Here is a 17,613-nt window from a genome sequence, read left to right on the forward strand (position 1 = left end):
TCGCGATTATATTTAGTAAAATCTGAAAAATTCATAAAATATTTCTATAAATGTTCAAATACTTTCGAGAACCGCTGTATATTAAGAGAATTGATAAAAACCTTAGCAACTTGGAATATTCAAAGTTCAAAAATGTCGGTAGAAGCTTATTTTTCATGCTCTGTTTTTCTCTCTTTGAAAAAATGAAATGAATTACGAAAAAGTAACAAACAAACTGTTCCAACGAGTGTTCTAACGTTATTCTGTTTTTCTTGCTGCTGGAAAAATGAAGAATGGTTGGTTGAAAATGCAAAAGGTATTCCGTTCACTGATAAAGAATCCTGCACAAAGAAGCGGTTATGCGTGTAATTGTCGCATAAAATCTCATTGTTGAAACTTTTACGAGACCATGTTTCAAATGAAGGAGTAGTTCGAACAAAATAACTACGATTGCGTTCGAAAAAGAACTTGTGTCGGAACACATTTTTTATATTAGATTGCGATTTTTTCGTGAATTACGACTGGACTGTTGCGAACTGGACCATGTGAAATTCGCTGTTGAATACACGTTGGGATGATAAATACATCGCATATGAGGGTGAATCCATCCGAGCGTAGTTTGGTGTGCAAATGTTGGAGATTAGGAGAAATGCAAGGCAAAATAACAAGGAAAGTGGCGGCGCATAGAGAAATAACGGAAAAGTTACTGTACCTGTAACTTTTTTCATTGCGACTACTTTGCGGTTGATAACTGCTGCACCGAAATTGGGATGCGCATGGAACAAACCACTGGAGAAAAGATTTGCCAGAAAAAGTTTGCTCGCATTGAGAAAATTGTCGAATCTCATGTGTTCTTCTTGCTTTTATTATATTATTTTCTTGTTTCTTGTCCTTCGTTACATTCCTTTCATCGTCGTTGCACACTCTTGTTTTTCACCTCTTTCTCTTTCGTTCAATGTTATGATTCAGTAATTTCAACATCGGTGATATCCCGATACCGTAAAAAGATTTTGTTTACCTGTTGATTTATGGAGAACATGTCCAAATACAGATTTAATACAGATTTCCCTGGACGATGGATCCTCTAATTGAACTTTTAATTCGAGAAACATCGATTGACAAGAAAATATTCACGCAACGAGCGCGTACACCGGACATACTTCCATCAATTGATCGAATGAATATTCAACATTAATATTGGCTGTTCATCACGATTATGTTACGTGCCGTTGAAATATCTAATTATGTCAGTATAAACATTTAAATATTCGATGCCCTAAATATGTACTTCGTAACATTGTTCGCATTGGTTTTCATTCGCCGCATTGTTTGTTTCGACATCGAAATCAATGTAAACACGCGAATATAGAAATCATTGCAATCACGATGAAATCATGTTATGAAATTTTCATGAAACGTATGTTAAATAGGTATCTTTCCACTTTGAAATACGTATAGGATTCACAAGTAAAACTGTTACGATTTATTCGTATTGAGAGAAACCCGTATGGTTTCGAGATATCTTCTATGCAATTCCAAAAGATTGAGGTTACCGTAAACACATGTATATCGAGTGTCATACTTTTGTCACACATAAAGTATCCATTCGTGGACAAACTTTTGTTGCCTAATCGACTTATTGTTGTGTTACAGTTACATAATGCATTTCAATTTCCGTAAATGTTTCTTTTCCTGAAATCGTACCGGTAAAGGAATGAAGTCGCGCATAAATCTTGACATGGCGGTTGTTCCCAGGCACGGTATTAGTTTCGACGAGAATTCTATGTGCGTTTTACATACCGTCCCAAATACCTGACTGCGGAGCCCGTTTGAAAAGGAAACGAGCACGAGAGATTGAAATAAGTTTTCCATATTTCTTGCGTTTCGCATGGAAAATGTCCTGGCAGTACTTAGACATCCCACGATCCTTCTTCGAACCAGTGCCATGAACAGGAAAAGAAGGAAGAAAAAAAGCGATACGAGCAGATCGGATTGATGCATGTTTGTATGCTGATAGAATCAGGAAGCTATTGGAAAATGTATAACGCAATAACACTAACGCAGTCGACATGAAATGAAATCGTAGTTTATATCGACTTTTGAGAAATCGAGCAATATACACATATACATATACGTCACATACATACACATGTATTTGTATACCTGAGCGGAAAATATAATATGTTTCGCCCTTGCATTCGACGAACTTTTGAAACTGGATGAATGGATTCGAATAAAAAAATAGAATATGACGTTCGTATAGTACCCGGGAATACTGTTTTCTTTGTATTAAATGGCTTACACGGAACATGTTCAAGCTTCTGTTTCGTGTGCTACTATTTAGCTGAAACAATGACAGAAATGTGAGCAAGTAAATACTGATTATCTTGAACGATAAAAAAGTTTTTCGCGAGAAACGAAGGAAAATATTCCAAATACTAATCACACTGTAAATTTTTTAGATTCGAACTACAAAGATTTTCACAATAATTATAGAGAAAATACGAAAGCATACGGCGGGAGAACGAGCTGCTATTCGCCTGAGATCACGTCCAATGACATTTTACGTTTTATCCTTTTGAAAAAAAGCTCTCGAGAACAACTTCGAAATATAGTTTCTCGAGTACTCAACTCCGTAGCCAGCTACAAGCTGTTTTCCCCGAGAGGATGAGGAGAAAGATTCCTGTTGGTTGCATAAATAGTAGCAACGACACGCTCTTTCGTCGGTGGGATTTGGAGAGCGCGGAGAAAATGCCATTAAATGTGAATTAAAACGAAAAATTAGAGGATCTGGGTAACATTTTAAAGACGGCTGCTGTTCGCAACGACAAAAAGTCGAGACGTTAATTAAAGTCATAGAATTTTTCGCGGCGAACAACAAACGGTACCTTTGATGTTTAACACGTAGCAACGTGTGGTCGCAAGTTCAGTTTAAACTTTTTTGCCTAAGAAAATGTTGAGGAAAATATCTTCCAACTATTTTCTGCTACTATTTTTCAAGGTATTATTCCTATTAATTTTTCTTTGACGTCCAAATAATTTCCTGAGGCGACTAATTCATAAGAGATTATTTTAAAGGTTACATAAGACGTGACAAATGTTTCTGTACAAAATTACGAAGTTACAGTTGAATTTCCTGAAGTTAAATGTTATTCAAGGTCCTTAAAATGAATTCGAAGCGTGCTCAAAGGATTAATAAATCGACACTTGGCAAGTACTTAGCTTGAAGTATCGGCCTCAGGAGTGTCACTTGTTAGTTGGTCTCTCGTGAGTAATTTCAGGAGTTAATTTCAGAGTTATGTCATTACGTTATATACCAATGTTATCAGATATAATATCAAACTAACCATAATTAAGTTTAACTACTGACAATATACAGCTGAACAACCTAAATAAACATACTATCCGTAGAATAATTTTAACCCAACGATACGGACGGTGAGAGTTAATGAAACTAAATCACAGTTTCTTACTTGTTTCTTGTTGCTACGAGACATTCAATATTGATCGTTGCTTCCCTCTACAGTATCAAATGATTTGTTTAAACAGTTGTTTCAAAATTAATAAAATTAAAATTTTGTTATCTCTCTTGTCTCTTCAAAATTCTTTTTATAATATTTCCATTATTCGTTGTAATATTCTACGTCTGGCTAATCAACTGACTTCCTTTTATCCTCCTATTCATAATATATTCCCTTGGATAAATTAATTAATGAAATTATCGTCATTTGATTTATGTCTTGTCTATCGACAGTCTACCCAAGAGACCATAGTGGCTAAATGTTGTACTAAGGAAACACGATCGCACTCCGGCTACAAAAGATCCGCGTAGACTCGTCGTCGTCGGTATTATATTTTCGGTGTCGTCCTCGAACAACGTGCAACCTCAAGGAAAATTGATTAGGGTCATGAAGAGCTCTTGGAACTCTGTTGAAAATTATGCGACTGCGTTGTCGGATAAAATATTAGCTTAACGAACGTGGGTTGAATATGGACGAAGGAAAACTAATATGAGAATATTATGAATGTTTACATCCTAATTATTTAGTGAATAATTTACTTGAATACTTTATATTTATTTTCTTTCTTTAACGTTTTCTTGAGAATATCACCAAGCGTTATTACAGATCTACGTTTGTGTCGAATATACTAGAATACATCTATCTTACTATATTGAATGTTAAATCAATACACTGTATTTATAGTGTATGTATGCATGGAACATACGTAATACATTAAACCATCGAATGTCAAATTTCACTATAAGAGGCGATACATGTATATTGTATAAATGTATTTAGGGCTTGAAATCAAAGGACGCTATCGTAAACGTCAATAAAGAGGACGCATTAATTTGACATGACGCTTTGCGGACTGTTGCAGATATCCAGGAGTTTTACGAGCTGACGCTGCTCGACGAGTCAAAATCGGTGCAGCAGAAAACGGCGGAGACGATCCGCATCGCCGACAAATGGGAAGCCAGTGATGGGCCAATTACGCCGACCTTCGCTCAAAACGACGTGAGTTTGGTTACAAAATATATATTTTCGTGTACCGATATTTCATGGCGGTGCGAGCTTTATCATTTCCGCGCGAGAATATTGGCTCCGAGATAGGGTGAGAAAGAGAGCAAAAGGGAGAACAAACAGGGATAGATAGGGACGCATGTATTCGTTACGCGTTCATGGTCGCGGCACGAATTCAGCCGTTCCCCCTGGAATTTCGTTTTCCGAGTTGGCTATCGCGGTCGAACGTTTATTAGAATTCCATGATGCCAGGGCTCTTTTCATTTGCCGCATGTCCATCGTACACCTGGAGCATCGAAACGCACCAGACGAATCAAGAGAGCAGAATTCGCTTTCATCCCGACCATCGAATCTCTTGGTTCAAACGACATCCTCGAACATATTAAAGAAATCGCTTTGCTCGAATCGTTTAATTAAAGCAGCCTACAGAAAGTACGCGTTCCACGTTCAATCGTATGCGCGTTCGATCTTTTACAGTTGGTTACACGGTTTCATTAGAACTACCATGTTGCTACTTGGAACATTATTGTATCGCTGGCTTTCTTTACCTTTCTTTCTCTGCTTGTCTTCGATATTCTTAAGTTTCGTTATAGATCAGTTAATCACCGAACGGCGGAACGAAAATGCCGATGACGGAAATGAAATTCTTGGAACATTTTAAGCCGCCCTGTCGAGTACTAATCACACGGCTGCTCATCGGTAGAAGAGGAGAGGAAGGAATGAACGGGGACAGGTGCCACGCAATTAGCGCCCGTAATTATAATCCAAGAGTCGATTGGCCCGTGGGACAGCATGGTATCATGCTAGACCGATCAATCGCCGAACCCCCGATTTTAATTGCTAATTGCTTCCGTCCCACGGTTCTCCATCGTGCGGCGTGTCGTCGTGGCCGATCGACGACGTGATGCGGCTCGACGCAACGATGCACCGTGCAACGACTGCAAATCGTACGACTCGCTCGCGTTCTCCGCATTGCAATGCCAGCCACGTCTCGCTCATCCCCTTCGTCGTCTCCGGATCCACTCGATTTCGATCGTCTCCCAATGCTAATGACGTCCCGGAATTTATGGATCGTTGAGATTTAATTAGTCGGAATTGATTCTTTCACGCTTTCCTTCCGAAGGAAATTAATTTCTTTGCCATTATCGCCACTATTTTCTTTCAGATAATTTCCATTTAATGTTCCGTTGGAATACATGTGAAAATTAGATTCAATTGAAAGATCTGTGAAGGTAGATTTCTTATATATCCTAAATTAAAAATAAAATAAATTTTATCATTTCTCCTTTCTATAAGAAAACATAACAGTGGAAAATTGTGAGATAAAAGGATAAACTTTTATTTCCCTTGTTCCTAACTGCATCAATAAGTTTGCTCGAGACACAGTAGAGATGTGAGAGCGTCGATGAAAGGGTCATTAAACGCGATCATATAAATTAGCGTTGGCGATGTTACGTTTCCACAACTTATCTCCCGGATCTATTTCCCGCGGACGGCGTTCCCTTGTTCTCTTATATTAATTTGATTCCGAGACAGGCTGTATTGCATAGAGACGGTCGCAAAGGGGTTGGAAAATTTATTCGGCGTGCTTATTCCACAGGCTGGGGAATTTCGTTGCGTATAAATATAAGGGCCGTCGTTGTTGAAATTCTTATCCCGAGGAGACGCGTACACAAGCGACGAATAAACGAACGTGCGAGACTTGATGGTTCTCACCTGTGCGTACGAGACATGTTAAGCGCTCTCCGGGGGATAGAATGGTTTTCGCCGTTTACACAGGCGGATGGAACATAACATCCATTATAAAAAATTTTTCTCCGAGCGTTTGCCGAGCGAGCGCGCGTATCGTCTGCGCACAATTCGCGTTCGTACACCCTACCATCCTCTTTCTCAACTAGAACCACCAGGTTGTTCCATGCATTTGCGCTTGATTACCCCACGCGTGTACATACAAGCTGACCCCGTAATGGCGCAAACGTGGCAGCGCGTGGATATTAATGTCTCGTGATATTTTTACCAAAAAGAACGTTGTAAATTGAGCTCGAAACAAAGAATTTTATAAACGTATTCTTTCATTGTTGACCAATAAAGCTCGACAAAATAAAGAACACAGAAAATGTAAATTAGTGACGTTGAACAAAATTAGCATAATACTTGTTTTCCGAGAAAGCTGTTACGTGAAGTTTTTATGTCGATGTTTATGAAATCGTGAATACTCAAGTGCGCCATGTACCGTGGTTATCGAACGTTGTAATATAGGATGGTATGCTCAAGTAGATACTGTCATGTATACACAAGGTTTGATTGAATTGTCCGTGGTTCCAGTGCATTCTACGTGCTCGAGGTTCAACGGAATTTCAACCAGACATCGGTCTCTTTGACATCCTATTTAAAGCGAACACGTGCAAGTATCCATAAGTAATTTGCCATCGAGTGGATATCACCGTATTTATTTGTTATTCGACATCGATGATATTCGCGTCGAATATTGAAAACAATTTTACTCGTAGTTTTTTCCATGCAACATACAAACAGTAATAGCAAAGTATTTAAACGTTGTCTGCATTAAGCGTAACTCTTTTTCGCAACAATAAATTCGAGGTGTTACGGGTAGGCTAAAGCGAAAGAACGATTTCTTTACTTTTCACGACGATCGTACGATATTTCGCGGAAAGTCGAAGTAAAAGGACGATTATAGGAGAAACGTGCGAAAGAAATTGCAGGTGACCGAAAAGCCGATTGCAACTGTGACCAAAGGTTTATTACAACACGTCGTAATTGACAGTTGGCTGAGCCAAGGCAGGTTAAGCTGGAAATTAGTTCTCTATTACTGGATTTCTGCCACGTTGAAACACTTTTCACATAATTACCACCCCATGTGTAATAACCAAACATTATTCGCGTCGGTCGGTGTGCCGGCTACTCCCACTAGCTCCATTAAAAAGCGTTTCATAATATTAGCGCGATTCTTTCTGTAATCGGCGAGGGACCAGTTAGTAAATGCATGCTTAATTAATCACCGTTAAAACGTTCGGCCGCGTGAATAACGCTGGCAAAACGAGCCATGGATAAACACTTTCGGTTTTCACCGTTTCATAAAAGACCGATGGAAAAAGTGCTGTTTATCGAAGAGCGTGTTAAACGCTAACAACTTGTTTCATCGATAAAGTCGTGTATATTTGCTATGCCGGTCAGTATTCTCAAACAATGGATCGACGACGAGAGTTAACAACTTTCGATGGTACATTAAACGCGTGTTCATTACTGTTTCGTAACGGTGATTGTCTTTGTCGTATAGCGATCGCGATCTCTCGCGGTCTCCCCAACTATCGAAATTTCGGAACGCATTCGCCGATCGCTATCGTTGCGGCGAGATGAACTCGTACGCTTTACGAGCAGAAATTTCTCTCAGAGCGTTTCAAAGGCCATAACTATCTTCCAGATAGATATCTGTTTTACATGTATATCGTTCGACAGTTCGAACTTCAAAAGTATCATCGCCAACGTGAATATCTTATCCCCCTTGATAAATTCCAGCATTAGCGCGTAAAAGGGTAATAACAAGGGTCTACTTTTACATTTACTGCATTTATTCAGGAATAAGTAATACATTTTGCCGTAATTAACAGCACAGTTTAAACGCGACTTGATTGCGTTTAATTTCGATCACTCTAATTAATTAATTAATTACGTACACTGATTTCCTATACGCTTCCGCAATTGATAAATGGCATTATTATCAGTGGAACACACACGTCACATATTTGCGTGAGCAGAGAAAATGGTCGTATAATTGATACAACCCTTTCTCGATTTCTTCCCTCCTTTAAAACGGAGTCGACTTTCCGAAAATTTGAAACGATGGTCACAAATCAGAGAGTTCTGGCGTCAACGTTCACCGGATATTACAAACAGCGATCGTGTGTTGGCGTTTATCTGATTCCCCTTTATGATTCGACTGCGCAAAAAATAAAGAGAATGAAAGCAACGGATAATAAAAATCCTGCTATCTGAAGAGAACGATGCACTGGAGCACACGACTGCTGTTCGTTTGCCCGCTGAACCGCCTTCCGAAATTTACGATATGGCCAGGGCATTTCGCATAAAATCAGCTTTAAACCGTTCGATCAGGGACGTGGGGAAAAACAGACAAAGAGACGTAGATGGTGAAAGAGAGACGTGAAATAGGGGTAGAGAGTCGAAAGAAACAACGTGAGGGAGTAATGGCCGAGTTGTATACGCGCGATATTTCCCTTGTTTATTTTCCATTACTCTGCAGAAAGCAGCTGTCCGTTGCCGTTGTGGAATACGTACGGCAATGATAAGGGGTGGTTGATAACCGTGCTCCAGTATATAATGGAAAATTGCGCCTTCGACTCGACAAGCCATTTCGTGCAGTGGCGCGAAACTCGCGTTGCGGAAACCTTCCACTGCATGATCGCTTCCTCTCTTTTATAGATTGCCTTGTACGAATCACTCAAACGCTAGCCGATTTCCCGCGGGACCGCGCAAAATCGATAAAGATTCCTTTACTTCTTCTTAGCTTGCCACGCCACAGAACGAAGGATCGAATACTCTCTCGCACGTTGTTTTCAGTGAGCACTCACTTCGGGTGGGATGAGATTAAAGCGTCGTCGTTTTTTAAGCGGCCAGCTTCCGATCAATGCTCCAAGATTTTTAAAACGTCGACAAACACAAGCCGGAGTGGAATTTGTTCGATGGTTTGCTCGTTATACGGTCGATCGATCGATCGTCGACTCCTTCGGACAAATTGGAATTCTACGCGATTCTGATGCAAGGAGTGAACCGTGATATGAACGTTATCGGAGGAATGAATGGACCGTGGTTGCTGTTTGTTCGACTGGAATTTGTTCAAAGGGACGTCTTAAGCCGAGCTGAAAATTAAATTGCTTCTCTCAGCTCTTAATGGAGATAGGATTTTGTTGTGATTACTCTAAAGACTGATCTGAAACGTTGATTTTGTAACGATGGTTTAATAATAGACATTGTTGTTTAACTTTATGGCTATTTTGTTTCGTTTTATGCTTAATCCTTCTGTGGTTTTATTATTGTTGTTTCGAAGGAACAACACCAGAAGTTTTCGAAGCAACGTTAAAAAAGGAAGAAATTATACTCTGGAATATGTAGCAGTGCACTTAAGAAGGTGTAAATCACAAGAATGGCCATTCTGATCTGTGAAATATTGTATCCTCGCCGTCTTACAGGAAACGCCGTAGGTGGGCACGTATCTGAAATTTATGCCCTGTTTTCAATTCCCGCCTACGCCGCTGTGAAACTACTTTCGGTCACCGTTATTCATTTTTTCATAAATTTCAGGAACTAACGTGAGTCCGAAGAATATGTTGCAACAATTTTTTTTCGACCACCGTAGCAAGCGTTTTACCCTCGTACATCAAACGTGTCAACGCCAGAATACGTTCTTATCGGTTAGAAATTGGAAAAAACAGAGAGCAACCGAAATAGTGAACGCTCAGTCTCTCGTTAGATAAAAATTGTCGAAGACGCGCACTTGCAGTAATAACATAGCAAAATGGTAAACGTCGATATACATTTGTCCTTCTAATAAATTCGATCGTTACGTTTCTTGTACCGTTTCCAACAGCATATTTTAAGAGAAGTGGTGTTAGAACGGTGTGTAACGACATTTGAATAATTGTTTAGCAGTTGCCAAGACAAAAGTTGGGCGGGGGTATCCTTGTTTAAAGCTTTCGCATAATCGCATATGGTTAACCAGACGCGCAGTTACCGTAAGACGGTACCGAAGCCATGATATATTACCGTTTTCACCGGGACAAATGGAATTTATAGTAGCACTCGGCTAAAACCCATTTCCCTCGGATACCACGTTCGTTTCCGATAAAAGGAGGAAACTCCAAACGAGAGCACTCTCGGCCCCACAACCTTACAGTGTATTCGTTGCGGTTGGGACTTAATGCATCGTATGCACTCGATGCATTCATTTGCGAAATTCTGCGAGAGATCTCTTCTCTTCTTCTTTTTCTTAGTTCGGTCAGAAAAATGAAGAGAACGCATTTTCCTTTTTCTCTGTCCCTTTTTTGCACGGAGAAAAGGTACTCGTTTCGAGAAATTCTCAGAATCGCGTGTTTCTCGACAATAGGATTCGCATCTTCCCATTTAGACGCGTGTCAGCGCGTTCTTCAGCTTGATGCGTTTTAAAAATTTGTTGATTTGAAAAGGTGAAGTTGCTTATAGTTTACTAGCTAGAATCGTTATTCAATGTTCTTATGAATCCTTCTATTAATACTGTTGAGCACCATCGTCAAAATATTGTAAATTATCTTTCTTTGAACGGAACTGTAAAAAAGAGCTGTCTGGAAGAGCAATACATTCTAAAATCATGTTCTATACGTTTTTAATCAAGCAATTAATTAAGTTATCAATTCGTTGTAACTGGTCGAATTGTAATCCATCGAAAGGACTCAAGGACGCATCCAAATGGTTAAATCTTAACCGCTCTTCTCTTTGCACTCGAAACACAGCTATATACTATATACATATACATACGTGATGAATCACAGATAGACCCACAGTGGGCATCGCGAGCAAGTGAAATGGTGCAACAGGTAGGGTCAATATCGACCAATTTCGCAATATTCGAAAGCTCTACCTTTATTGGCGCAACGATTCTTTAAAGATAGCAATGAGTTAATTAGTATTGGCCTGTCCGTCAAAATGCAATGATTTTAGATTCTAATGAATCAGCCGCAAAAAATTGTTATAAAGATTATACGATCGATTAATAGTCAATTTAAATGTACATATAAATAATTATTTAGTGTGAAGAAAATTATTGTTGGATAACGCAAGTTTTCAATAATTTCGAATTACCTAGATATTTTTCTTCCGTAGTTTCCCTCACTTTGTGATTTTATCTTCTTTAACAAGGATATCATAATCATTACTTTTCGTTGCACTCTTCTGTGAGCTTGCCGGTGTTCCTCGTTTCTCATCTTAAAACAGAGATAATGTCAGCAATAACAGAGACACAGGCACAACTAATCTACAACCTTCCACTGAATTTAATTTGATTCAACCTCGATAAGAACTTTGCATTACTTCCACAGTTTCATATTTTTCCTCTTCGATAAGAACTTCAACGCTCTATGAAATTCTAGGCTGCCAGGGTTTCTAAGCGGAGTACATAAAATATTCGTATAATAAAATATTTACTGATATGGTACTTTAAGAATTCCATGTAATTTGATACCATTATATTTCAATGACGCATCAATCATTCATGAAAGGCAAATAGAATTATAGTAGATACAAATTGGACAGTGATCGATCAGATGAAAGTTAAATAAAAATGGAAAGTAACAAACTGAATTTTACTCTGACGGACGGACAAGATTAATAATTCGATCTGGGACATTCAGGGTCAATACGGAAGCTTTGTTTTTATACGTAAGCTTTGTTTTTATACGTAAGCTTTACAAACATTCGACCTTGGAAGCGTGAGATCAAACTGAGAACTTCATTTTCAAGTGAAGTATTTCATTCTAAAAGCTCACGCTTAAGCCTACAACTCTATTTTCATACAGAGACAAGATAATAATATGCATGTTGAGAGTAAAAAACGTCTTTTTGATTTTAAGGAAGTATAACATACACCAGTACACAACATCTATTAATAATCAACCCTGCGTATATCTTGTTAGCCAGCGATTGCTCGAGGATGCACACAGTGGGTTTAATAAGGTGTGTATGTATTATACGTGTCAGGTTCTTGTTGGCCAACGTCATTTCAGCTAAAGGCAACTACGTTAATCGGGCGTTAATATCAGCTAGATACATGTATGGATGCACTTACATGAGCTTACTTGATCTCGAGTAAATGCTCTGTCCTGTCACTTATACTATCAAATTGGATCGCGTGACATCATAAGCTCTTGGTACTACGTAGATAAACCTTCCGAATACCTCTGACCCTACCTATTACCTATGATAAAGTAGGATCCATTTGACTTGGAGCTTATCAGTCGCTTTCTCCGTAGCTTCTCTTTTATTCTTCTTCTTTTCGGAGAAACTTTGCGAGAGAGTGAATCGTTTTAGTAATTTCTCGTAGTAACACACGAATGTTAGTCGAAAAATGTACGTCTTTTGTGAGCCACTTTCTATGGAAGAAAGGAAGAAGCGAATTTACGACCGTTCGATTTTTCAAACGACGTTAACGTCCCTTTATATTCATCGCGGTATGAACGTGCCACGATGTATTTCTTCTACGAGACATGTTTTGTAGTATTCATTCCAAAAGGATGATACACGTTATCAGTATTTGTGGTCTTTTAAGAAAATGGCACACAATATTCCCATAGGTACATTACAAGACCGTTCCCCGAAATAATGTCGGACCTCTTGTATCTAGCGCTACCTAGAATACTCAAAATTTTCTACTGCGTTTGCAAATCGCGTAACACATCTCGTTTCGCGCAACTCTCGCGCACTTATCTATGAATAAGATGTAATAAAATATAGCATAATGCCCAGGTCGACCATAATCGTGTGTGTGTAAATTCTCTTACGTAAATGGTCCATGCTATTTCCATTTAGAGTAAACATTAGTCGAATAAGGACGGGGTTAGCAAAATATTTAAAGTTAGTGAGAAACAATGCGATGAATGTGACGAATGCTAGGCAGTATTCCTGCAAAGTTTCTTCGTTTCATTTGTGTTTTGTTCCGAGGGCAATCTTTTTTTTTAGTTTAACACTAGCATCACCAGAGAGGTTAAAATGATCACTTCGTAATTTTCCGCAGAAATTTTATGGATCCCTTGCACTGTGTACTTTATCATATACCTTCCATTTTAATTTTCTTTGCTATAAGTTCTATTCTACATTCATTCGTAGTTCTAGCGTTAAGAAACTACACTTGGAGATTTATGTATTTTCTCGAATAACGATTGCAAATGGAGTTAAGCGTGAAAAAAATAAACGCGATAACTTGGCGATCGTAAATTAGGAAAATTTTCCTGCATTAAAACTTCCTATAGCGTTGTTCCCTATTTTCTCCTTTCATCGGCTTGACATTGTTTCGTAGAGGTCGTTGATAGCACGATTGTCTCTTCGAGGAAGTTAATCGCGTGTAACATTGCTTCTCTGTATCGCCATTTCCCCATCCCTCGTATCTTCTTGCCCTGTATTCTTTTGCTAGTTCCTTTCTTCTTTTCATAGCACATTACGCCGGCGAACAATGCCACATTGATTTTTTCGTTTTTGCTTTCTCATCTCTCCACTGCTCCTTCTAACGCTGGTAATGATACAGTTTCCTCGCGTGGAACTTCGCCTGTATTCATATTTTCGCTACTAACATCTTTTTCCTTTTTCGTATGACTATATTTTAAAGTGGTCCCATTAACAATACAACCACCTACTAACATTATTTTGTTACAAAATATCTGTTTTCGTGTGTACTCATTCTCTTTAGTACGAGTAATATAATTATTAGAATAATGTACAAGAATAAGGAAGATATGTATTTAAAAGAAAGTTGTAACCCCTTAATTTTTTAATACGGCATTTAAAATTTTAAATGTTACTACAGCATTCCTTTAATTTATACTGCGATTCTCTCCAAGTTCGCGCATTTTTATTTTCCATGCGTATATCTTTCTCGCTACTCTTCGTCTTGGCCGTCTAACGGGAACAGCCACATTCGTTTAACCTTCACCCTTAAATTTTCCGCCCTCACAATAGTGTCTGAAGTTTGTGGAGGCGACACGAGTTACGACATCTCGTTACACCCCCCACAAAATATATATGCGGTACTCGGAACGCCTTCTCGCGTAGCTTCGAAGCCATTTTCAGTGTACTCGACACCAACTACCAAATTCCTTTACTTACGCCATTTTCGACTTAACCTATACGTATTTTTTTATCATGTTAACCAAAAGAGATATATCGTGAAAAATTTGTTTTGTCCATAACTTAGACAATCAAATTTTAAACAGAAACTTTCAGGCTTTTCGAAGCCCTCTAATATTACGTATCATGTCAGTGATAAATCGGATTAACTACTGCTTCGTTCGCAAGAACATAATCATTGTCTTCGTCGAAGCTGTTAATAACATCAGCAAGGAGTTATAATCTCGACGCTTCTTAATCCACTGTTTCCATAGCTTCTCGTGTCGCTAGCTTTCCTGTGCAAGCTTTCACAGGTTGATCTCTTTTACTTATATCATATCATATCATAAGCTTCCAATAAATTCTATCGGTATTTCTTATACATCTATGATTTTATCATTCTTCTATTTTTATCCTAATAAACAGTATTATACTAATAATTTATTTTTCTTGAAATTTTGATATTTTTGCTCATAAATTTTTTCCTTCCACTTCGTCATTTCCCTCCCTTCCTCGTCTTTTGTAGCTACCTTTTATCACCGGTATTCCACAATTTTCTACCACGTAGCCAGCTCTTCGAGAAATCCTTCTCGGGCTGATTCAGACAAGATATCACATGGAACGGGGCCAACAAGAACCAGACACGCCCCACAGTCTCAGGCTTCCGGTGTTATAAGCAAAATGTTAGGAGTTCGGCAATTTGTCTGAGGGTGATTAATTTGTACCGGTATTTGGCCATTGCTTCAAGGGCCGACTAGTCAGTTTGGTCGCGGCTAAAATTTACGCACGGACAAATGAATACTATATAGCCAAGCTCCGTTAATATTGCAACGCACTCGAGCATTATCATCCGGCTCTCAGACATAACAGACGGTATTTTGAAATCTAGAAATGAATAATGGGAGTACGATAAAACATACTGTCTACCTGCAGTGCATTTTATTTAAGTTTATATCAAGCTTATTTGGAAATCGTATTTTTTCATTTTAATCGTATTTCTCTATTGTTAACACATTTCTCAACTTGATAGAAGATACGAAAGAATCGTTACTGATACGTATTATTTTTTGTTCTAATTTTATTATATTATAACACAGCTTTTGCATATCAAATATAACATATTTTCTATATATTTATGATATATTTAAAGATTCATTGATTAAATATCTTTTTGGTTTTTGAAACAAAAGTGTACTTGTATCATTGAAAGATTGCACTTGAAAATTGTAAAATTTATTAGTAACAGAAGAAGAACTTTTCTCGTTTATAAAGCATAAATTTTCACAATCTGGCTACAGCTTCTTTTTAAGAGAATCTTATATTTTGAAAAACCTCTCAACATTTTCTCCGACTGTACGTACTTTCTCGACTTAAATTTCTCGAAATAAGGGTATATATCAGAATTCTCGTTTGTGCGTGACATAACAAGCGAAAAAGTAGAAGTAGTATATTAGCTCGACGGAACAAGCAGCAGCCGTGAAGTTTCACAGAAGAGCATCATAACGTCTTATACGAAGAGTAAAGTGAGATTTGTCGAGCCATTTTAGGGATTAACATACCACCTGAAGTTTCCACGCGTTCAAGTATGTTTGAAATTGAAGGTATTTTCACGTTTTAGTATCTTAATGTTCCTGGTTGAATTCAAATCATTTCTCTAAGATGAGAAAGAAATTATGTAATATTAGTACGAATATCTGAGCGAGAATTCTGGAGTATTAGTCGTAGAAAGACTCTGTCTGCGGTCTAGATAGCTCAATTGGATAGTGTAGTCATCTGACCAACGAGGGTTCTGGCTTCGAATCCCAATTCACTAATCCGATTGATCTCTGATGGCTACAAGAAATTGAGAGGATAGATAGGAACGGGAAAAGGACGGAGGAAGGATAAGGAATGCGCGTCTCGATCTGGACATACGATTGGACTCGCCACTAAAGCTATCAGGATCTCCACCTTCGACGTAGGCACATTCATTGTTGAGTCGAGAAAGATTTGCATCTAAATGCTAAGTAAGAATCTATGGAAATGAAACTTATCAGAAAACCATTTGACAAATGCCTTGAGAACCACTAGAGTTATTAACCAAATTAAAATATTTCTTTTGCTTTAAATTATTAAAAAATCCGAGAATTCACAAGAAATTCAGCATAGAAAAACTCTTATCCTCAAATATTTATTGAAGTAAAAGAAATTATTACGCCTATAGCATCAATTTTCAACTAAGAAAAGAATTACCAAAAGATTTAATATAGATAAAATTGAGAGAATAATCACGAATATTTGGCCACTAATACCAGAAGTTATTCTTCAGAGAAAATATTAAAGAACCATTAACGAGTTTCATTACACGAAGGCAGCATGCCATTTGTTGATTGTCGGTGAACAAAGATGCACTTGGACGATATCCTTGTGTACAGCTTCCCTTGACTTGCGTAATTCCCAGGCAAGGTGTTCCATGTAGCACGCTACATGGAGGTAGTCCCATTCCAGACGGAACTTACGTCACCTATACGCGAGAGAACGGCGGTTTCATCCGACTTGATGGATGTGGCGTGCATCGTGAGGTCGCGGCTGGTTGCAACCTAGAAGCAGCCGTTTCGTGGCTGACAGAGAATAGAAACGCCTGAGGAATCAGCCAACCGAAAATTCAGGGAACCGAAACCGAATCCACTCGTGCCACCGCTTCCCGATATTAAACGTTGCTGTTTGACTACACGTTGCGCCGTATTAATCATCCAAGCTTCTTCGAAAAACTACTGCAATTTAGCTACTTCAACAAATTGAAAAGATACGTGAATTTCTGTCCTGGAATTCCTAGAATACATATGTACCTTGAAATATTCATCGCGTGAACGAATTCTTTTATTGTGTTTTTGTGTTGAAAATTTTTAAAAAGATTGCAGATGACAACTTTGACAATGTAATTCTGTATACAGTATAACTTTTAGAAAGATATGTAGCTGGACCGTGAATGCATTTGCATTTATGAAAAATAATATTATTATTACGCGATGAAATAAATCTGTATGTAGTTCTTTAATAGGCTGATAAAAATAACGATGGAACAAAGGATACAAATCAATGATAAACGATCCTTTGCGAAATAGCCTGACTCCAATTTGATACTGTAGGAACAAACACATGCTAGTTGAGTCGAAATAAGCTACGTATTTCTGTTATCGACCCAATTAATTGGTAATTGGCGATAATCGAAGATCAACGTCACGTT

At 38.3% G+C, this 17,613-nt stretch overlaps 1 protein-coding gene across 10 annotated transcripts in view; it reads left to right on the forward strand.

The window, feature by feature from the left end:
* The window catches only part of LOC117236049 (disks large 1 tumor suppressor protein-like), a 440,507-nt gene that overhangs the window by 268,768 nt on the left and 154,126 nt on the right, over positions 1 to 17,613 (forward strand). For all 10 annotated transcript variants that reach the window (XM_033498652.1, XM_033498654.1, XM_033498657.1 and 7 more), the window contains one exon: positions 4,363 to 4,499. In XM_033498652.1, the coding sequence (XP_033354543.1) occupies positions 4,363 to 4,499 (137 nt within the window). The remainder of the gene's footprint in view (positions 1 to 4,362; positions 4,500 to 17,613) is intronic.

This window comes from Bombus vosnesenskii, unplaced genomic scaffold (genome assembly GCF_011952255.1).
Source record: "Bombus vosnesenskii isolate JDL3184/JDL3185 unplaced genomic scaffold, Bvos_JDL3184-5_v1.1 scf7180000013339, whole genome shotgun sequence".
Lineage (NCBI taxonomy): Eukaryota > Metazoa > Arthropoda > Insecta > Hymenoptera > Apidae > Bombus > Bombus vosnesenskii.